General features: G+C 41.6%; 4 protein-coding genes across 5 annotated transcripts; 3 read left to right on the plus strand and 1 right to left on the minus strand.

Annotated features, from left to right (window-relative positions):
* The first annotated feature begins 745 nt into the window (after nucleotides 1-745).
* smcr8a (Smith-Magenis syndrome chromosome region, candidate 8a) lies at nucleotides 746-9384 on the plus strand. Its single transcript, XM_084372114.1, has 3 exons — nucleotides 746-1939; nucleotides 3449-5218; nucleotides 6676-9384. Exons 1-3 carry the CDS (start codon nucleotides 1338-1340, stop codon nucleotides 7133-7135), a joined length of 2832 nt encoding a protein of 943 aa, XP_084228240.1. The 5' UTR covers nucleotides 746-1337; the 3' UTR covers nucleotides 7136-9384.
* Nucleotides 9385-9925: 541 nt separating this feature from the next.
* bud31 (BUD31 homolog) lies at nucleotides 9926-12661 on the minus strand. Its single transcript, XM_084371217.1, has 4 exons — nucleotides 12475-12661; nucleotides 11544-11666; nucleotides 10967-11133; nucleotides 9926-10425 (listed from the first exon to the last, which is right to left on the minus strand). Exons 1-4 carry the CDS (start codon nucleotides 12566-12568, stop codon nucleotides 10375-10377), a joined length of 435 nt encoding a protein of 144 aa, XP_084227343.1. The 5' UTR covers nucleotides 12569-12661; the 3' UTR covers nucleotides 9926-10374.
* Nucleotides 12662-13103: 442 nt separating this feature from the next.
* Nucleotides 13104-16892, plus strand: pdap1b (pdgfa associated protein 1b). The gene is made up of 6 exons (XM_084371781.1): nucleotides 13104-13223; nucleotides 13524-13615; nucleotides 13916-14017; nucleotides 14237-14358; nucleotides 14475-14626; nucleotides 15586-16892. The coding sequence occupies exons 1-6, from the start codon at nucleotides 13211-13213 to the stop codon at nucleotides 15639-15641; spliced, it is 537 nt and encodes a 178-aa protein (XP_084227907.1). The 5' UTR covers nucleotides 13104-13210; the 3' UTR covers nucleotides 15642-16892.
* A 507-nt stretch (nucleotides 16893-17399) lies between these two features.
* shmt1 (serine hydroxymethyltransferase 1 (soluble)) lies at nucleotides 17400-22696 on the plus strand. 2 transcript variants are annotated; one of them, XM_084371779.1, is made up of 12 exons: nucleotides 17400-17482; nucleotides 18401-18527; nucleotides 18678-18823; nucleotides 18985-19100; nucleotides 19296-19456; nucleotides 20177-20258; nucleotides 20425-20637; nucleotides 20793-20906; nucleotides 21012-21134; nucleotides 21253-21369; nucleotides 21530-21640; nucleotides 22045-22696. In XM_084371779.1, the coding sequence occupies exons 2-12, from the start codon at nucleotides 18435-18437 to the stop codon at nucleotides 22215-22217; spliced, it is 1449 nt and encodes a 482-aa protein (XP_084227905.1). In that variant the 5' UTR covers nucleotides 17400-17482; nucleotides 18401-18434; the 3' UTR covers nucleotides 22218-22696. The 2 variants fall into 2 exon arrangements, with proteins under 2 accessions (XP_084227905.1, XP_084227906.1); XM_084371780.1 differs by having other exon boundaries at nucleotides 17431-17495.
* Nucleotides 22697-22795: the final 99 nt, after the last annotated feature.

The following is a 22795-nucleotide window of genomic DNA, read 5'->3' on the forward strand; positions in this document are numbered from 1 at the left end:
TGCCATTTGAACGTCTACAAACCACAAACAGATTGATTATATGATAATGTCCTCTGGGAATTAGGTGTTTAAGCAGTTCTACATTTAAAAAAATATTCATTTTGTTTAGTAATACATTTGAATGCTATTTGGCTAAATACATTATTTAGAGTTGCTCCATCAAAATTTGATCCTTACAGTGTGGAGAGAGCTCTGAAAAGGCCATCAGTTATAGAAATAAAACAGTGTGAAATAAATGTAAAATATTTTACAAGTCTGTGATTTCACAAGAATTTAGTCAGTAGAAGAAAAGCGCATGTAATGTAATACTAAGTGACAAAATTGTGACAATGTTTGGAGATAGGTTTTAGATATTTATGTAGCTCTGTATTATTGAATTTTTTTATTTGTTTTTTATTTCTAGAGAAGCGCCAGGACCCATGGAAATGTTCCACTTAAATAAATCTTGCAGAAAATATAACAGTACTGCTACCTAAATAAACATTATGAATAAAATCCACATAATAAAACATGTCAAGATGTATTTAGGGACCTCTATGAGCTATTTCTAAAACCCTGTACATGTCCACCTAAACTGGAAGCTTGACAATGAATGACTAAGTGACTTAAAAGTCTTAGTGATCACATCAAGTATAACGTACAGTCGGCCTAGAAAAATATGTCAAATATTTGTTTTAGGGTGGAATTTCTCCAGATGGGGTGGTGGATTGGTCACCTGACAAGACTACAACCAGCTGGGTAAACATGGCGTCTGTCTCTGGATGTGAAAATTACATGTATATCGCTTCTGTCTGTTAACGCGGTCTCTGGCACACCGACGTCCCGCATTTTATCCCAGGACACAGTACCGCGATGGACGCCACGCATGAAGACAGGAAGAGCAGCAGGAGAGCAGCGCTGCACTGATGCTGCTTTATGGGTTTTCTCTCTGCACAGCATTAATGGTCTGATGCCTGTCCGGACTCTGTGATTGGCGCAGGATAATTGCTTTTGTTAGCAGACACTGGTTATTCATAATTTATCTGACAAATATCAGCACTCTTGTTCAGTGGACTGGCTCCTGTAGGGACACAGCTGTATTTCTGGGCCCACTCTGCTCTGGGATCCCCTTTAAATTATATAACCAGTTTAATTTTTTTTTGTGGACTCTCTCTCTCTCTCTGGTCCCCAGAATCAACAGCTATTTTAACCTCAGTAACAAATGTGCCGCAGAAGGGACAGTCTGACTGTGCTTTATGTGGCTGGCCTCCACTTCAGTGCTCTGACAGCTGATTTATGACTGCTAGCTGTGCTGCACTGTGTGTTGTGTCTCTCATGCCTTGCTCAACAACACCACTATGATAGGCTCACCTGACGTGGTGGCTTTCACTAAAGAGGATGAATATGGGGAGACAAGTCCCGACCCCTGGGATCTCCCCAAGGAGTTCTCTGTTCCTCTCCATCCACCTTGTGACTCCAACCCCTGGGCCAAAACCTCCTACGCCAAGTTCACCAAAGACTTCATCCTCATCTCTGAGTTCTCTGAGCAGGTGGGCCCTCAGCCGCTCCTCACCATCCCTGATGACCCCAAAGTCTGTGGCACCTTTGATCTCAACTACTTCTCCCTGCGCATCATGTCGGTGGACTACCAGGCCTCCTTCGTGGGACATCCACCTGGCACAGGCTACCCAAGGCTCAGCTTTGTGGAGGACTCAAGGGTGGTGCTGGGCGACTCAAAGGAGGGGGCGTTCGCCTATGTCCATCACCTTACCCTTTACGACCTGGAGGCGAGGGGCTTTGTGCGACCGTTCTGCATGGCCTACGTTTCAGCAGATGAGAGGAAAATCATGCTGCAGTTTCAGGAGCTGTCCCTCCGCTTCTCACAGGCCTCTGAGTGTCTGAAGTCTGGGAACCGGAGAGCATTTGCCAAGGAGCTCCAGAGGAAGCTCCGGGACCTGGAGTAAGAACTTCAAGTTTTTAACTGCTATTCCACAGTTTATCAAATCCAAATCTCATATTTTAACATGAATCCTCTCAAATATTTTGTTGAATTATTTAGGTAAATAATGAATAGGCCGGATTAATCAGTCATTGAGCAGAAATCTGCTTTTGGCCCCTCTCCCCTACCCCTACCTCACACTTACTGTCCTCTGTGTATCGCACACTGCTATATACTATACAGAGCAGCTTGACTGTACGTCTAGACACCAGACTCCAAGGATTTGCGTGTGTCAGTTAGTTTGTGGTAATGTATGCTGATGTTAGCATTTAGCTCAAAGCAGTTAGTTTCATAGAGGTACTAGCATGGCTGTAGGACTTCTTGTCAAACTGATCTGTAATTGGTTATTTCAGTTTCTTACATGTCGGTAAAATTTGAAGACCAAATTAAGAACACTGATCAAAAGTTTGGACACATTTCCAAAAGCACAAATAAGGATCACTAACTGAACTTAAAGTGAGCAACTTCCATGAGGGCTCAGAGGATTTAGGTTTGGTTTTGGTACTTTCTTTAAATGCAGTTTCTTATGGCCTGTGCACCAAGGTACAATATCAAATAATACTGAAGTTTTATGAGGGAGAGCTCCTGTAACTGCACTATTATTGGCCAATTGCTTACTGTCTGGTAGAGGGATACTGTGTCAGACTCAATTTTACAAGCTTTACTGCTTCAGTTTACAATATCCTCATATGGTGCATATTCCTAGATAAATCACTAACATGCTCATATTGCCAAAAGTGATGATTAAAAGGTCTTTTAACGTTTACCGTTTTCACAGTTTTAGTTTAGCATGTTAACATTTGCTGATGGGAATGTCATTAGTTTTGGATGTACTTGGTAATAAACCAAAGTAACATAATTTTAGCCTCATCATCCTTTGACATTTCGCTCAAAGCCACAAATGCAAACTTCATGTTGACAGAGGAAAAGTCAGAGGGATCGCCAAAGTCATTAGGATTCATCCTCTGGGGAGCATGGATATCTTTACCAAATTTCATAGTGATCTATTGAATTGTTGTCAAGATATTTCTTGATAAAAGCCAATAATGTGAACCCGCTTGTGACTGTACAGGAAACGTCAGGGATTGCCCTGCCATCCATAGTGCTGCTAGCATGGCTAACAACATACCTGGCTAATAAACACCAAGCCTTATGTAACAGTTCATGATGTTCCCTTTTTTCCCTTGTGTTGTGGTTTCTCAGTTACGCTGACGTATATCTATTATGTTTTCACCCGTGTCCGTTTGTTGGTTGGTTGGTTTGTCAGCAGAACTACAAAAAAACTACTGAATGGATTTCCACAAAACTTGGATGGAGGATGAGTCTCGGCCCAGAATAGACCCCATTAATCGGAAATAGGCTTTTTTTTTATATAATATTAGGCCTGTTGAATTAAAGGGGACTGTTAGGTCTTGGTGGAGGAATGCGCTATACATATGTGAATCAGTAACTCTGTTTTCTTCCCCTCAGGTACACTCACTCTGTGCTGCAGAGGGAAGAAGGCCTGCAGAGAGAGGCAGGGCCTCAGAGCATGTACTCCGCTCACGCTGTGGAAAAGGCCAACGAGCTCGCAAACGTGGAAAAGAGCATCTATGAACACAGAGACCTGCTGAGACAGATCAGCTCCTATCATCAACGTCCCCGCCGAGATCTTCACGCCGTCACCTGCCAGAAGTGTATCACAGAGTGCGTGAGTGAGTGTGAGAAGCTGTTAGAAAAATATGCCAAACTTGCCAAACCCTTCAGTTACAGTGACAAAGGGGAGAAGGGGGAGGAAGGGCAGGGTCAGACTGATCATGAAGGAGGAGAAGAAGTGGACGAGGAGGAAGACGAGGGCGTTAAACGCAGGCCGTCCTACACGCCGCAGCTGATCAAAGCTAAGTCTGCGAAGTGTTTCGACAAGCGCCTGAAGACCCTGCAAGAGCTGTGTGATAATACTTTCTACGAGGCCACTGTAGAGCTCCTGAAGGACACGGAGAGGAGTTTCCGGGGTGACCTGAGCTACCTGCACACACGCCGCCTGGATAGGGCGCTACGCAAGAAACTAAGAGTTACCAACTTCCTGTTTGAGGAAGACCTCAGAGATGATGAAGATGAAGGGGGAACACTAAGACCATTCTGTGCTGTGAACCACGCTGTAGATAACTTTACACTCACTTTAAATCCACCTCCTATTGTTCTAGGACCAGAACCTCTAGAACTAGATGCTCTGGAGCCTCCATATCCTCTGGACCCAGCCTCTGAGACCAGCCATACCCAAGAGTCTGAGCTTGGGCTTGTGGAGAGCCATCTAGAGTCCTCGCCCTCCGACCAGACCCTGGAGACCCAGGAGAGCTCGGAAGAAACCAAAGGAAGCTTTAGCAGCGATAAGAGCGGGATGGGTCAAGCCGAGGGACAACAGAATCTAGCTATGACGTCAGAAGGTCCAGATCCTGACTCTGACCTGACCCCTGATCCTGACCAGAACACTGACCTGGAGAGGGAGAGCAGCAGTGAGGATATTGAGACCACTGCTGGGGAGGATGAGGGTGACCAGACACCTGTGTCTTTGCTGGAGGTGATGTCCGAGCTGGAAGGCAGGGAGGATGAGTGTGAGGTTGAAACCGATGGGGCCTGTGAGATCGAGTCTGATTTGTTGGTTCCAATAGAAACAGCATGCTGTATGGCCCAAGAGGGTTTCCTTTACGAGGCTTCTGCCCCAGAGACGGTTCCTCGCCTTGGCCAAAACTCCAACCTACAACATGATCAAACTTTAGTGGTCAACCAGGAGCCTCAGGCCCTACTCCCACTCCAAGACGACTACGCGGTGGGTTCTGCATGCCTAGATAGCCCCGCAGCTGGGCTGGAGCTGCCTGTGGGCCCCCTTGGAGATGCAGTTTCCCGTACCTCAGTGGAGGATGGGTCGGACTGTACCATGAGTGCTTCTACTGGGTCTGATCGGGCTGCCTCACCTCTTGGCTATGGAGGGGTGGTGACCCTGCGTCAGAGGAAGAGGGCTGGACAGGGAGCCTTGAGGTTTGTGCGGCAGTACCCGTTTGCCATGCAAGCTCTGTGGTGTCTGCTGAGCGGCAGAACCCTGGTGGTGCTCGGAGCAGACGAGGGGAGAGTCCGCCGACTGGTTGCTGCTCTGGCCCTCTTTGTGCCTGGTCCTGGAAAGTGTGGAGAAATGGTTCAAGCCTGGCTGTCGTGTCCCTTTGCCCTTACTGATCTGCAGAGGTGGAAACTCATTGGATTACAAAGGTATGTCCAATTTTAATTTATATTTTAAGCATTTATGGTGCAAGGTGATATATTTATTTATTTGTCATCATACGTAACAAAATCCTGCGTTCTGTCCACTCCGAACATGGTCCGCCCATCAAGTGCAGCAGCTTGATCCGGGATGAAGCGGTGGAGACGGGTCTCTGTAAATAGTCCCATTTTACTCTTTCATTTACCTGCGACCGGACCTTCTTACACCAATGATGATGTTACTAACATAGATTTATTAAAACATTGAGCTTGACACTCCATCAATGTGAAGTTGAACAAAGGTATATTCCTCTTTGTAGTTTGTATCACACTTAAATGCACTTGTTACTCATCTGCTCTGACTCAGTCCTGGATGACTCAAACAACCAGCTATTCAGCTGCCAAACCTCAAGCCTAACGTCTGTCCTTGGAATCTTTTTCACTTCCACTCATCTTTCTTACGACAGAGTGGGTTGCCAGTTTCCCCAAAGAATTACACTTCTGGCTTTTATAAAAAAATGCTGTATTGTTAGACACTGATGGGAAGCCAGCCTCCACCACTTGATTGTAGAGCCTCACAGTATTCCCCTACGAGTTTAAAGGTACATTTAAGATGAGAAATTAAATGCAATGAGAATTCTAAAGGCACTTAGCTGTATCCAAAATGTACTGAATCGTGACGCCACTGTGACACATGAAACTGTTTTTTCTCCATCTTTACACCCCTGGCTTATAATTAATATCTGTTCAGACAAATCTTTATATTCATATATTATATATCCAATATATCCAATGTGCAGATTTAGTTAACTCTCTCATATTTTGTCACTGCCCTCCAGTGGCAAAGTTCTGGACCAAACATGGCTATAAAAAATGGAACATAAAGATAGAATTGGACATACAGGCTGTATTTATGGTTGACTTCAAATGTGCGTTGGAGGAAAGTAATTAAGTACATTTACTCAAGTACAGTGCTTTATTTGTACAATTTTGAAGGTTAGGATTGTACTTGTATTTTCATTTTCTGCTATTTTATATAACCTTATTTATTGAACAACTTAAGTTACTAGTTACTTTGCAGTTTAAGTGAAATGATAAAATAAACAAATAAATGATGATGATATCCAGCAGGTCAACTATATATAGTAGTTTAATCACTGTTTACAGGTGAATGTGTTATAATCCAATAATGTACAGCTTTCTCAAATATGTCATTCTGCATATTGAGTACTATTACTTTTAGTATTTAAGTATATTTTATGCAAATACTTTGGTACTTTTACTTCAATAAATATTAAAATGCATGACTTTTACATGTAACATAGTATTTCTTAACTGTGTTGCTACTTTTACTGAAGAACAACATCTTAGTACTGCAAATGTGCAAAACAAATGGTGATGAACCTGATAATCCTCCTTGGAAAAATATGAATTTCCCTGTCTGTCTGTCTATCTGTCCCGTACAGAGTAGCGTCCCCTGTGGGTTCCAGCATGCTTTACTCGCTGTCCCGCTACAGTCGCTACATCTCCATCCTAGATGCAGACCAGAAGACCTTGCGCTGTCCGCCCTATCATGGCCAACTCCTTGCCAACATCGCTGACCACCGCACCTACATCCGCCGTGGGTCCACCTATTTTCTTCACTTACAGAGCACGCTCTGTCGTCTGGCAGCCAGGGCCTTCCTGTTTACCTTCACCCACCACCTCCACCTTCCGGTCAGCTTCACGGAGGGACCCGAGGTCGTGGAGGGCCGCCGGCGCTGCTTCCTGCAGGAGCAGCTGGGGCTGGGTGAGGAGGACAGCCAGATACTGCTCTACCTCAGCCAGCTCATCACTCAGCAGTATCTACGACCCGCCACTGGGAGCAGCGCGGCAGCTCCTTGTTTTAGTTTTAACTACACCACCAGCGTTTTTTACAAGATCTAATATTATACTGGGAGGAGGATTCCCACACACGTTTTAGCAGAAATCATCTTTGACGTCTTTGGTTCCTGGACCAAAGGGGATCTTAAAAAGGTCTTTTAGTTTCAGGACGAACTCTGAACTGGTTATTCTTTAGTCTCTCTCTGCCTTGCTGTCTTTTTCTCTCGTCTTGCTCTTTCCTTTGTGTGCAGGAAAAAGGAGACGGAGCAAGTGGTGAATGTCAGTGAGTGTTTACTTGCGTTTATTTGTTCCAGAGCATGTGGACACTCACAAACACACATAACAGAGCGGACGAAGGTCAGCTCTACTTATTGTCCTGCGAGTCATTTGTGTGTGTTTTTCACTTCCATTGAAGGAAAATGTTGCTTGTTTAAGGTCAGTCCCCTCAAACCTCCTCACCACGCACACGCACACGCACACGCACTTGATCTTACAAAACTCAATCCAACATGGCTGTCTTTGTGTTGTAAGTGCTGTTCTGACCTCAGGCGACCCGCTAACAGGTTTCAATCACAGCTCTGTGTTAACACCCAGTGCTCACTGAGCAGTTATGTCAGCTATGATATCAGCTACATGTAAACATGTTTTTCAGGATCACTGAAACAAACTCACACATTTTCTGCCTGCTGCGAACAGATGATTCTCTGGATCTGTCCATGACACCTTACTAGCACCATGCAGGCTTGTTACAGCCGGTTTTGTGACATGCCTCGTTCTTTGAAACATGCCACACAACTTCCAAAGGCCAAAACCTTTCTGAAGTCTATCTTTTTTAATTATTATTTCTGTTCCACTTTAAGTTTTTTATTTTGTGATTCCAATTTAAGCCACATTCCTGCAGAAATGGATGAATCTCCAGTTTTATTCCGAATAGAGAACAGATGTTGGATTGAGTAGATTTGACCTTTGAGTGCAGAGTAAACATTCCCCGGAGGTTGTGGTGCATGAGAGAGTGTATTGGCTGTGTGAATTGGACCCAGTCGGCTCCACGTTGATATTGCATGTGAAGAGAAGTAACGTCATCACGCGCACACTCACCCCACATAGGGCCAGCAGCAGCCAAAACCTGTCGATATCAGCCGCTGGCGAGCATTTTCATGGATATTACTCACTCGGTCAGGAGCATTAAAGCTACTTAACCTAAATGTATTGAATTTCACTGTTGTCTTACAGTTGTGTGAGAGTGTTGTGGTGTTGTGGTGTTAGCATGAGACTGTCTTGTGCCGGGGTGAATCACCGTATTGATATTTCTGTTTTGTTATATTTGGAGGAAGATGCTGTGGAGATGTTGCTGAGACAGTGATGTTATGTTTGTATAGACTTTATTATGGGAAAATTTGACTTCCCGTGCCATCAAACGCAAAACTCTAAGCTTGACACTCGAGTTAGGACAGCTGCCTATATTTATGAAACTATATCAAACTCAACGGTTCTATATTTATTGCGTCAAGACAAAAAACTAGCTGAGTACGCCCAGATTTCCTCTTTGTAGGAATTTCACAAGTACAAAACCTTTCTGTTTAAAGTTCTGTTACATGGGCCTTTGAGAGTATTTTAGATTTTACTGTTCCTAATAATTCTGTGGCGTCAGTGATGGAGCTGAACTTGTGTATCTAGGATTGTAACTGTACTGCATGGTCAAGGTTTTAATGTGAAAAGGTCAAACAATGTGGGATCATGACTGCTGTCCTTCCTACTACTGTACGAACAAGACAAGTTTTCATTTTAAGGCTTATTCTTTTACTTGTTAACAGTAACCTCACATTTTTAATTCCACCTACTGTATTACTTTATTGAACTGCATTTTGGGCTTTATGATTCTTTTTTTGCCACATTTGTGTCTTTTTATTTTTTACTGCTTGAATAACATTTTTCTGCTCTGATGTAATTTTTTAGTTATTGTTCCTCTAATGCAAAAAGGTGAATGTAACCTGAAGAAGCCATACCACAGTGTGCTTAACATGTCGTCACTCAGTGTCCTTATGTTGCCATATCATGTCTACCTTTTGTATCTCATCACGAGGGGGCGTCGTGGTCGCTCCAGCCCTGTACGATGGCAGCGTTGCCAGTGGTTTTAATAAAGCACGTTGTGAATGTCTTGATGCTTTCATGTAATGTTGATGATATTCATTAATTCCATTAAATTATTTGAATCCATTTATTTTGTGTGTGGATGCCTGGGTAACACCGGAGCTCAGGTGATCGTGATGATTATGCTGGATCTCACTGTGAGATACTGGAAGAAACAGACCAATCCAACCTACAGATCAGCATTAAATATTAAACAACAAATACTCAGACAGACTCGTGTCTGTGTGACTCACTGTGGTGATGACGGATGTGTGAGCATTTGAGGAGTCATGAATAATACATGCGTATCTGTGAAAACATCTAATTGGCCTGCTGGAGCAGCAGAAGGCAAGGTGTCGGACTGAAGAGGAAATAGTAATTGAATGACACGAGAAAATGTCTGAAACAGTACTGTTCACTCTTTACAATAATATGCAGGGAGTGAGTGGGCAGATCTGTGTGTTTGACTCATGACGCAAACAAGTGTGCCTTTCCACTTAAAGATAAAAACTGACTATTTATGGATGATATGCCAAGAAGAATAGACATTTAACTAAATGTAATGAAGTATGTGAAAATCCAACTCCACAGTCAACAACGGCCTTTTAAATATTCATCATCAAACATCCATTAAATGAAGTGGAGTAGTAGCTTAGAGATGAAGAGCACTTATAAAAAACAGCACACATTTTCATAATACAATACAAAAAGTGAGAGAGTAAGTAAATCAGGATGGTTTTATTTAAAATTAGACTACAAGAACAATAATGGAAAAAAAAAAAACAGCACTATGGTTTAAAACAATGACGTTTCAAACAAAAGTCATATCCCTCCCAGCCCTTTTAATGAAATGAAACACATTCAAATTTAAAAAGACCTTCACAGTGGGTATGCCTAGCTGGAATGAAAGGCCTGATCCAGAAACAGTTTCCATAACTGCCTACTTTTGGAGTTGAGGGCAATTATAATAATACAAAAAAAACCCTCAAATTTAAGTATACAATATGGCCCCTCTCAGTGGATTCTCCTTTGCTCCCCTGTGTTAAAGATATTAGAGATTTGTTTCTGATGCAAGTGACTGAAACAAGACAATGCTGCTCTGGAGATGTGAGAAATGGAGGCTGGGTGAGCCCCAAAGGCCAACAGAAAGTAGATCAGTCCAAAAACTGCACTTAACCAGAACATCCTCTGCATCCACAGTGGGTGCATTCAATGATCCTTCCCTGCAGAGAGAAAGAACAGCGGAACTTAAGACACAGGGACACACAATGAATGAACAGGCCATCCTATGTGCCATACTGTCTCCATTTGGGAAGGTTACTGGATAACTTTTACTTTCCTTTAAGAAATATCCTGTTTCTAAAGATTCTGCAACTTTAAAAAAATGTTTTTGTATTTCCTTTACAGTGGCTTCCTGTACTGGCAAAGCCTGTCAATGATTAGTGAGTATTGACACAGTTACTAGTGGGCATTCAGGCTTCACTCATCCAATCAAAGAGCCTGAAATACTATCTGGTGGAATGAGAAATCTTTGTCAGAGTGCAGTGGTGAAGCATTGTGTTTACTTTCTCTAACGTGGGCTTTTTTTGCAGTGTGTTTCTCATGTACTGACTCATGTCTGTACATCAGCAGGAATATTGTAAAACAGAGGGGGCAACCTAAGCCATTCACACATATTTAATACAAGCTCTCACTGAGATTGTTTTAAAAAATGCTTTAGGTTGACAACTTTAGCAAGAATCACAAAAATTATGTCACACTTACAACTTCCAGCTTGCTCTTGGGGACTCTGCAGATGCAGTTGGTTCCAAAGTTTGTGTCTCGAGTTTGGATGCAACGCAGGCAGCACAGGTTCTCGTAGCCCTGCTTCTTCCACTTGGCAATCAGGTTCTTGTCTGCATAGCCTTCCTTTATACAGTACTCATACAGCTCTGTCAGCAGACAAACATAGAAAGACAACATCAGTTTGCTATCTAGTACACGGAGTATACCTATAAATGGGTTTCATTCGTCTGAAAAAATACAAAAAAGGAAAATGCTTCTAGCAAGGGGATAAACATCTTAAATGAAGGGAGATGGAAAATATTTTTGCAGAAAAGCTAACAGACTTTACAAATCCTTTAGGGTCCATCACAGACATTGCACAGATTAAATATCATTCAAACATTAAAGAACTGTTTTTTAAAATTTAGTGAAGATATCAAATATATCATGCTAGATTACAGGACTGGTTGTATCAAATCTTGAAGTAGCCAGAAGAGAAAAGGGGGAATAAACAAAGAGGAAATCGGAAACATTAGATATGAACTAGTTCAATAGGTAGAGTAAAAACTCTGTCTACCTCTGCTGATGGCTTTCCTCTTGTAGAAGAGATCGTAGATGTATCGACTCCGCTGATGATGCAGCCTGAAAATTGGCCAAAGGGACTCCACCTTTCGCTTTCCCTCGTGAGGCTCTGTTTCAGCTGAGAGACAGAGGAAAATGAGATAAGTTAACTTCGGTAAGAAGATATGCAATCAATGCTTCACCGGCTTGTGGAATTAAGATGCCTCTTTGGGCTAGATATAAATAGGGATGCTGACTCCACTCCTCTGCGAATACCTGTCCGCAGGGATTTGTTGTCCCATTCACAGACAAAAGTGGTCGGCCATTGATAAGATTTGGGTCTCAGATGAACTTCCAGTACATCTCAAAGGTGTTGGATGGGCTTAAGATTAGTTGAGTTCTTCCACATAACACTAAGAAAAACATTTCTTTAATTCAAAGAATTAATTCTTACACCAGCTGTTCTTCTATAAAAAACAGAAGCACACTAACAGCTGTATACAATGACATTAAGATTTCACTTATTTGGATCCAAGTGGCAAAGCCCAAATCAGTTGTGTGTTGACAATATTACGGTCAAGTAGTTGTTAGCATACAGTAGTTTTGACCTACGACTGCATTAATGCAAGAATCAAGTTAAAATACAGAAACATCTAACATTGCCATCTGCCTGAGCTACAGCCGCTTCGCCACCAGTGGAATTTCCGCCTGTTCATTAGTATATCGATGTTCAAAATGTCAACAAAAAAAAATAATAATAGTAATTTCCCCAGGAGGACACAAGGACTAATCAGTGGTAAAACAAAACTGAATTGGTCATTTGTAAACAGTTCAGGACAACGCGAAGTGAGGGTTAAAATTACTGCACCGCCACAAACTGCACAACATCGTTAATGCTAAATCCCGACGGCCATGGGTTTGAGGACCATCATCTTCTACCGGCCTACCTTCTCTCATTTTCTGATCCAGCTCGTCTAAAGTGGGCTCAATGAGCTCCCAGCCGTCTGGAGGTGGCTTCCGACTCCTCTTTACTTTGGGCATTTTGCTCTGTTTTGTACAACAACGAACAAAAGCTAACGCTGTTTTCGTTGTGATTTGCGAACCTGGTCTCAGGCGCTACAATTTGACGTAATTTTGTTGCGGGGGTCCTTTTCACCCTGTCGTCTCTAGACCGACGTCACCACCTCAAATAAACATACTCAATTTATCGGCGTTTAATCACTTCTTATATCTTATTTTAGACTAAAACACTGCATACGTTTATAAAAACACTTATTCAGGTCAGTTTGAAAATGTTAAGTAAGATTACGTAGAGGAAGATTTATTTCTGTCGTTCCTGGCATATTGCATCACTTAAGCACACTAGCAAATTGCCTGAAAATAAAAAAACAGGATTTAGGTTGTTTTATTTAAGAACTAACGTTATTTATCAAGTATCTGGGAATTATTTGGATATCTCTGCATTGTGTGTCATTTATAGTAGCAAATCTGGTTACTTAATGCTTGAAAATCTCCTTTTACCAAAGATTTTGTAAAGGCAAATACTTGAACTACAAACAGTATTGTGTTACTCATCTCGACTGTGAGTTTAGCCAGCTGTCAGTTCGTGGTGCTGCCCTAACACTTGTGTTTTGTGTCAGTATTTTCTTGTCAGTGAGTTTTAAAAAGGCTTCTTTCGTCAAAATGCCCAGAGGAGGTAAGGAATATCTTTAACCTGCTACATTTTGTTGAAATTAGCTTTGGACATCTGTTAGCCTGCTGTTAGCCACCCAACAACAGGCAGCGATCCAGGCGTAACGCCTCTGTAGAGTAATAATAGCTTTGCTAACTTACATGTCTCTGCTTTGGGGCGTATTAAAACACTTAACAAGCACTGACAGTACGTTTATAAACCACTCTGCCACTCCTGACACCTGTCTGTTCGCTGTCCCTGACACCTGTCGTACAATGTGTTATTAAAATCTGTGTGTGATGTTATTTTTCATCATGGTTGCAGGTAGGAAAGGTGGCCACAAGGGTCGCATGAGGACGTACACCAGCCCAGAGGAGATAGACGCCCAGATGAAGGAAGAGAAGGAGAGGAAAAAGGTTGGTACAGAGTGTACATCCACTAAGTATGTTCAATTATCTGCCATAACAGCCCAAGTGTGTGCAGTGACCACTGAGTTTAACATTGATGGAGTGACCCTGTGAGACCCAAAACACTACCACTCCTCACTGCACTCATTAATACTTCATCAGCCAGAGGAGAAGGGCTGTGATGTTTGGATGGAGATAAAACCTGCATACTTAGTGTTTGAGGTATTCCCGCTTGTGTTCGACCTGTTGCTTTGTCCTAATATTGTTCTCCTGTGTGTGGTCTGCTTGCTTGGCTGTCATTATATAAAGCAAGAGCAGGAGGCAGAAGAGGCGGGTGCAGCTCCGAATGACACGGCAGAGGAGAAGCTACCTGGATCAGGATCAGAGGACAGCGATGATGAAAATTCATTGGTACGATGTCTCGGTCTCTCCCTTGCTCTGTTGCCACACACACAGTTCTATATAATAAAGTATTTATTATATCACTATTACTGTATTTTAAGAAGAACCTCGTTCTGCAGTTTTTTTCAGTGTGGCACATTCATAAAAGTGTTTGTGTATTTATTTAGTTGTGTGGTACATTCATAGCAATCAATTTATACTGTATAAGCTATTGTGATGTGTTTGCAGAGGAGGAGAGCAGGTGTGGAGGGCTTGATAGAAATCGAGAACCCCAACAGAGCGGCTCAGAAGTCCAAGAAGGTGACGCAGATTGAGCTGGATGAGCCCAAGCAACTATCTAGGAGAGAAAGGTGTGTCTTTTGTGTCCATGACATCAAGTTTCAATAATTCCCAGTCAAAAATGTTTGATTGTGACTTTTCTGATGTCACTTTCCCCGCCTTGTCACACACTCAAATTCTGGCACAGAGAGGAGATCGAGAAGCAGAAAGCGAAGGAGCGCTACATGAAGATGCACTTGGCAGGGAAGACGGACCAGGCCAAAGCTGACCTCGCTCGCCTCGCCATCATCAGGAAACAGAGAGAAGATGCGGCAAAAAAGAAAGAAGAAGAGAAAAAAGGTAAGCAAAACATATAATAATAATAATAATAACAATAATAATAATAATAATAAGGTTAATTGTTGCATTAAACCAAGTATATATTGAGTGCTCAGAGCCAGAAAAAGGCTTCAAAGTTGTATTACCTGATAAGAACTCTGATGTGGCCATGAAGGCATATTTTCATTATTTTGAAGAAACTGAACCGTCTTCACAAAATAGGGCAGGTCACATGGACTGCTGTCTCATGTTATCTTGTGGCGTGTGGGGATTCAGTATTCTCTTATCTCAAGAATGTGCCCCAGTGAAGCAGGAGGAGTTAAATGATATAAAATATATTTGATTTATTTGTTACTCTTAATGACTGGAATCTGGGCAGTTTTGTGCGTCTCCACAACTGCAGTCTCAGTCTGCTATATATAGATATATAGATATATATGTATATACGAATATTTCAATATGAATAATGGAGCTTGACTTTTTGCAGTTGCCTGCTTGCTAAACCTCTGCCCTGAGCAGCGATTGTCCAGTCATAGTTGAGCAAAGTGGAGCAGCTTTGCTCAGCAGGGTAATGTAAGCGGCTGTGTACTCCTCTAATAGATTTGAGGAAGTGAACACTCCAGCAGGCCCGGCCAAACCTGTTATCCAGGGTAACATTACAGTACATTTGTCAAACACATTATTGATGTGTTTGAAAATACAAAACAATAAACCAGAAGTCTAACCTCTGTCTTGATCGTCTGATATGTAAGCAAAGCAGCCGAAGAAGGTGACTTTATGTTGACATCTGTCAGATCTTACTTATAACCCTGGTGTTAAATGTATGATCTATGATGTAACTGATTAACTCTTGAATGCAGCAACAGTAACTAACTTTTTACATGCAGAACTCAAACAGCAGCCACAGTCTACATACTACCACTGTATGAATGTCTATGTCCAGTGTGTTAAGCTGATGAGGTTTTCTTTTCTGCTTACAGCTAAAGACGCAGCGGCAGCAGCAGCCAGAGGAATAAACTCGCTCTCACTGAAATGATACACAGTATTTATCAGAGGCACTTTCACATGTTCATGGACTGGCGCAATATATATCTGACTATTTTTAAAAGAGGAACTATGGTGTTGACATTTCTGTAAAATATGTCCATTTGGAAAACGTTTGAGGAGACACCAGTGGAGAGGGGGTTGTGTATATTTCGGCATGGAGTAAAGGCCACGTTGATCCCTGCTGGAGGTAAAGCTACATTTGATAATCTGACGGTCTTCGCGTACACTTGGAATGAACCTCTTCTAACCTATGATCTTGTACATGGTATTAATAATGATATACTTATTGTACAATTCCCACTTTGCTAACTGAGCTTTGCCACTTTCTTTATTTGGGGATCTAATATTGTATATAACAGACTTATGGAAATATTTCAGATTAATATGATGAAACAGTGGAATGTGTCCATTTCTTTATTTGCTTTAGTTCCCTGTGAGAAAACTGTTGTGACTGCTTTAAAGCAACCAGCTTGTCAACTTGTGTCAAAATGAGATGAGTCAATATAGCAGATGTTTAATTTGCAATATTAGAATGCGTCAGATGTCAGAATGTATAAAAGTATAACTGGACAGGAACAGTTATCGGTTAAATGAATGAGTTGAAAAAATGGCCCTGACCTCAGTAGTGGTATAATCAAGAAAAAAACAGAAGATTTAGATTTAAAGATGTAAATATGCAGATGATGATGAACATATCAAGTGGTACATGAAGCTATTTTTTATTTATTTTCTCAGCCAGACAGGATTAAAGGGTCGGATTTAGTCTCAGGGTCAGAATGTATAAAGCTTCTCAGAGTTCAGTCAATAATTTTGCCTTATTCTTACAATTAAAAATAAATGCCTTACATAAATGCTCCTCAGTGTTAAGAATTGGTCTCAGCTCCCAAATTATTTAAGAGAGGTCTCTTAAAACAGCTAAAATTGATGAGAAGCAACTACAGCGTCTATATTTTGGAAATGTATAATGATAAGTTAATAGAAGACAAAGTGGGTCCGATACCCACACTTCCTAAGCAGTGCAAAAAAGTTGGTGACGTTGAGAGATTCAACATTGATACAATCAAATGTTGACATTGGTCAGATTTTTCTCGAATTTTCACATTCACCACATCCATATCGATTAAATGTGCAATATGTGTTTTATTGAATGAGCTGTGAAGGATTCAGTTGTGTGAAAGACAAAGAATTATAAAACAGAGAAATGAAAAATAAGCCTAAATAAATCATCTTAATGTTTTCACCCTTGAGTTCTCTATTTTGGAAAAAACAATCAATTAAACATATTATTTCATTTGCATACATTTGATAGGACCTCCAGGTATTATTCTCACTTGAAATGGTTATTGTTTCTCATTGTTTTTATTTTAATTTGTCAAGGACCACTTTTAAGGCCATTTTCAGAAGTTATACATACCAGTGTTACGGCAAATTCTGTAACCCTTCAGATCCTGTGATCTAATTAGGAGTTTGATCTATCTACAGATGTCTTCATCGTACTTTATTTAGATAAATGTTACCAAAAATGGTGTAATTCTGACAAAAAGTTGCAAATAATATTAGCTGTGATTTCACTGTGTTATAATATTTGACACTGTTGCAGTATGAAAAGGGGGAAAGTGGGCCCTGGGCTGCACGCTGACCAGACGGAGGCGGTAATGCGCTGAATGTGCTGGATTATCAACTCAAGAAGAAGAAAAGTAAGCGAGTTGATTGGTGGAAAGTTTGGCGGACTTTATCCTCCGCAGGGCAGCAGCTTTTTTTGTTGCAGTCCCGCGACATGTTATCAGTCCAGCCCTACATGTGACAGTGGCCGGATCCTCCACTCAACTGGTGAGTCAACTAGGTACATAACTAGTTAATGTTTCATGGGCACACGGGGATGTAAACACACTGGAGGCTGGTGTTTGTGCTGTCAGAGCCTTTCAAGAAGAACAAGTCAACTTTAAACTGGTGTTTAAACTCTCATTTGTTTGTTTTCCCGCGGTGTTGTACCGCAGCACTGACAGGACATTTGTGTGCTAGCATTGTGCAGGTGTGTCCTGTCAAAAGTAGCAAGCTAACGTTAGCTAAGTTAGTTTTTCTGACTGTTACTATGTGGATATTTTTGACGCTAGCGGTGTTTTTTCACAGGTCACTTCACTCTTAATGTTATATGTTTCAACATGTACAGTCGTTGTTGTTTTCCCTCATTGCTGCTCACTCTCTGGGTCAGTCGACCAGACCCAGTAACAGTAATAGGTGTCAGGCGCTCAGTCGGCATGTCTGACCTGCAATGACTTTAAACTTTACAGGCAGGACAGAGCAAACTCTGATAAAGATTTGGCAACTGTAAACACAACTGTAAACTTCATGGAGTTGCAAAATGTGTAATTTTGGGTTACCTAATAACCCGTGTTATGAGTTTCTGCAGCTTATCAGCCCATGGACAGGTCCAAAGTTTAACCGATGAGACCATACACTGCCACAGAGAAAGAGTTGCAACACTGCGGCAGACAGCACAGATGATGCTGCATGTGTGCTCCTTTGTTTAAGGCTTAGGACTGTGATAATGGATCTGTATGGCAGGAGCAAGTTTGTCAGCAGCACTCATTATATACTCTTCCATAAGGCAGCCACAATATTTTCTTAATGCAGCTTGTAGGAGACAGATTTTGCCTCACTTGGGGTGTTTTTATGGCTTTATGTCTTGATTGTCTTGTCTTGTCTTCTTATCTAATCTCTCAATAAAAGAATTGTCTTCCTCTTCAGATTTCCACTTTGCGTGACCAGAGATACAGCAATCATGTCTTTAACAAATGGCCACAGTATAAGCAAAGAAACATGGGATTCACACAACAAGATGATGCTGGAGCCTCTGTCCGTCAGCGACTCTGAGGTTTGTGTTCACTGGACTTGAGAAGGTCTTAACTGCAGTGATGATACAGTGATATCAACTGAGTTTTATATTATAATGCATTTTTTCACTAAATTGCTTGTTCGTCAAATTGTTATTGTGCCCTGAAATAATACAGTATTTGTGTTTTAGGTGTTTACCATCATAAAAAATGAGAAGCACAGGCAGACGTACGGTCTGGAGCTCATCGCGTCAGAGAACTTTGCCAGCAGAGCGGTTCTCGAGGCTCTGGGTTCCTGTATGAACAACAAATACTCTGAGGGATATCCTGGTCAGAGGTACAGAAGTAATCAAGTTTGTGCTTGAAATGCCAATGATTGGGTACATTTTATTATCATCATCATTTTTATTATCATCATCATCAATCATTTTGCTTCATCCTGTCCATTTATTAGCAAATCACTATAGCAGTATTAACCAGTGAGATCCATGTGTTCAGGTATTACGGTGGTACGGAGCATGTTGATGAGCTGGAGAGACTGTGTCAGAAGAGGGCGCTGGAGGCCTTTGGGCTGGACTCCGACGAATGGGGTGTCAACGCGCAGCCATACTCGGGTATAAAATAGTGATTTAACATTTAAAACTGTTTGGTAGAACCTGACTGATCAATGTTTTAACTTTCTCACTCCTCAAACTCTACGCGTTTACTTTTTCAGTTTCCTCTCATGTTGTTGTCCCTCTCGCAACTTCTTCCTCATTCCTTCGTCTCTCTGTCTTACCGTCATACTTTTGTTTGTGCTTCTCTTTAAGGTTCACCCGCCAACTTTGCTGTCTACACGGCGATCGTGGAGCCCCATGGCAGGATCATGGGACTCGACCTTCCTGACGGAGGCCATCTGACACACGGCTTCATGACGGAGAAGAAGAAAATCTCAGCAACGTCCATCTTCTTTGAGTCCATGCCGTATAAGGTACTAAATAGTCGCATACAGTAAGTCCCAAGAGTCGGCTAGAAATTCCTCAAAGATGTGAACAATAACTGCACACTATTTAACATGTATACAAAATACTAACATACTAAAAAAAAATAGTAATAACTGTTAAATAGATAAGAATCAAGGCACGATGTGGAAGTAGTACAAACAGCATAGACTGAGAATATGTACAGTAAAACTTTGATGGATAAAATGGATTGTAGTCATACTTCATTTCTCTTGTTTCAGATGTTACTTTAAAACTCTGTCACTGTAAGTTTCACTGAGGTTATTTGAAAGTCTTCTAGAAAAGTTCATTCTAGGTTAAAAAGTGGCTTTCTGAAACACAACTTGAGTTTGTAGTAGTTGTTTCTCGATCATGGAGTCCAGGACGAGGTTAAACAAGATTATTCCTCATTAGTGCAAGTATGTGCACATGGCATTGACCTGTGGCTCCTCGTGAGAGCTGGAGAGGGACGACAAAACGGCCATCATTTGACCAATTCAGGGAAATAACAGACAAAAAGGTGGAAACTGGAAAAAGAAAAAACAAGTTGAAATCAAACTTGAACTTGAAAACACCTTGTAATTATTCACTCCACATCTTCTGTAGGCAACTTTACCACAGATCTTAGACATATTGCTGTGCTGTGCTTATGTTGTGTATATCAGGTGCAGTTTTGGTGTATTTGATAAGACTGGGTCTCCTGTTTTTAGGTGAATCCAGAAACTGGCTACATTGACTACGACAGACTGCAAGAAAACGCTCGACTGTTCCACCCCAGACTCATCATTGCAGGTCCTTTATCACACCCACACATGCACACACGATGCATGCCAGCTTCTGTTATTATTTGTTAACTTGCAGTAATGAAAACAAATTCAGTGAAATGAGGAGTCTATATCCGGAAGCAACCTGTAAATAACCATCACATTCACCTTTTGTTTTTTTCCCTCTTCTCCAGGAACGAGCTGCTACTCCCGAAACCTCGACTACGCCCGCATGAAGCAGGTTGCTAATGAGAATGGTGCCTATCTGATGGGAGACATGGCTCACATCAGTGGACTGGTGGCTGCTGGACTCGTGCCCTCACCCTTTGACTACTGTGACATTGTTTCCACGACAACACACAAGACGCTGCGTGGCTGCCGCGCTGGCCTCATCTTCTACAGGAAAGGTGTGAATGGAATAATGATGCTTCTGCCAAAACAAGCCACTTACATTTTCTGATTTATCATCAATATTATTTTTGTTTGTATTACCTACTACTACTCAGTGATTTCTTTAGCTTCCTGTTTTCCTTCACTGTATCTTTCCATTACCCTTCTCCAGGCGTGCGGAGTGTGGATGCCAAGGGGAAGGAGATTCTGTACAACTTGGAGTCTTTGATCAATCAGGCTGTGTTTCCTGGGCTGCAGGGAGGACCACACAACCACGCTATTGCAGGTACATCGCATCATCACCCTTTTAATTTGTCCACCTCGTTTCATCTCAGCTGTCATTCGATGATGTCAGCCTCAGTCTCATTTAGGACTTGTTTTTTATTGGCAGGTGTTGCTGTGGCTCTCAAACAAGCCATGACACCGGAGTTCAAGGCTTACCAGATGCAGGTTCTTGCTAACTGCAAAGCTCTTTCCAGTTCTCTTATTGACCATGGCTACAAGATTGTCACTGGTAAGTACCAGTGCATTGCTAGGTGATGAAAAATGAGTTGTGATGCCAGATTTCTGGTTGCAGTTGTAAGTTTCATAGTCTCTGCAATGTCTGATACCCTTTTTCTCTCCCTGTGTAGGCGGCTCTGACAACCACCTGATCCTGCTGGACCTGCGCAGCAAAGGAACTGATGGAGGCCGAGCTGAGAAGGTCCTGGAAGCCTGTGCCATTGCTTGCAATAAGAACACCTGTCCAGGTAGTTTGAGTGTTTAAGCACTGTTTATTACATACACAGCTTTGTTTGCATACGAGTGTAGCCCCTAGTGGTTCCTTTGTCTTTGTGACTGATTCTTGTGAAAGTCCTTTTTTCCCTACAGAAAGCCATTCTTAATATTTCTACATCCATGTGTTTGTAGGGGATAAGAGTGCTTTGCGCCCCAGTGGTCTGAGGTTTGGCTCTCCAGCTCTGACCTCTAGAGGCTTGGTGGAGGATGACTTCAGGAAGGTGGCCGAGTTCATCCATAGAGGTAATCTTTTTTTTTCTTTTTTCTTTTTTTTAGCCATATATTCTCTGAAAAAACATTTTTTGACCTGAGGTGACCATATCATTGAATGTGGGTGCCAATATAAAATATATTAATACAATATAATATATAAATATAAGGTTGTTGGTGTGGATGTGAGTAACAAAACACTTCCCGATATGCAGCTGACCTAAATCAACCACCATGTTAAACAGAAGTGACTCAAATGAGCCTCATTGCTTTTAAACTGTCCAACCTTAATGTGCTAAAGACTTTTTTTAACATAAAAACATAAGGGGAGAAGTCAACTACACCTCCCAAGCAGCACTTTGGTAAAAAAAAAAAAAAAAAAAAAAACATCCAGTCACAAAGCTAACATTTCTGTGGTGTGCTCCCTTCTTCTGCAGCTATTGTGCTGACCTTGGAGGTGCAGAGAAGCCTGGATCCAAAGGCCCCTCTGAGAGAGTTCATCCGGGCTCTGGCTCAGGGAGAGAAGTTCCAGCAGCGAGTGTCTGAAATTAAGACAGAGGTGGAGGCTTTTGCCGGTCAGTTCCCCATGCCTGGCCTGCCTGAGCTGTAGAGACACTGAAGGATTCTTGACTGATGATTGTAACAAAAGTTATTTTGCCAATTTTTGTGGTGTGTTTTTTGTGTGTATATTTCTTTGAGTGCACACCTTTAAATTTGTGAAATCAATACATTTCATCATGACTTCACCACAGATTTAGATTGGAACAGATTTGTCTTAACGCAAAGATAGATTTCGGACCTCATTGTCCTCCTGTTATTGATGCTACAGTGCCTGTCCTGTTTTTAGACTGGGTTTTGTATTCATCTGTAGCTTTGGTCTCAAATGTTATGATCTCATTTAAGCTTTAATCTTTGTATTACAATTACAATCCAAAGTTACTGTAGTGCAGAAAGAAGAACGAAGACTGACTGCTGTACATCATCCTGTGTCCATATACAGTATAATAAATACAATTTGAAAACAATAAAACCACAATTGTCACATTTAATTATGATAACCATAATAAACAAACCAACAGAAACTGTGTGTGATCTTTCAATTTGACTGCAAACTAGTGCAGACTAGTTCCACTTTTCTATCCTGGATTGAAATATTAAGAGGCTGAGCATTTTCCTGAATAATGAGTT

This window comes from Pagrus pagrus, assembly GCF_965226575.1.
Source record: "Pagrus pagrus genome assembly, chromosome: 13".
Classification (NCBI taxonomy): Eukaryota; Metazoa; Chordata; class Actinopteri; order Spariformes; family Sparidae; genus Pagrus; species Pagrus pagrus.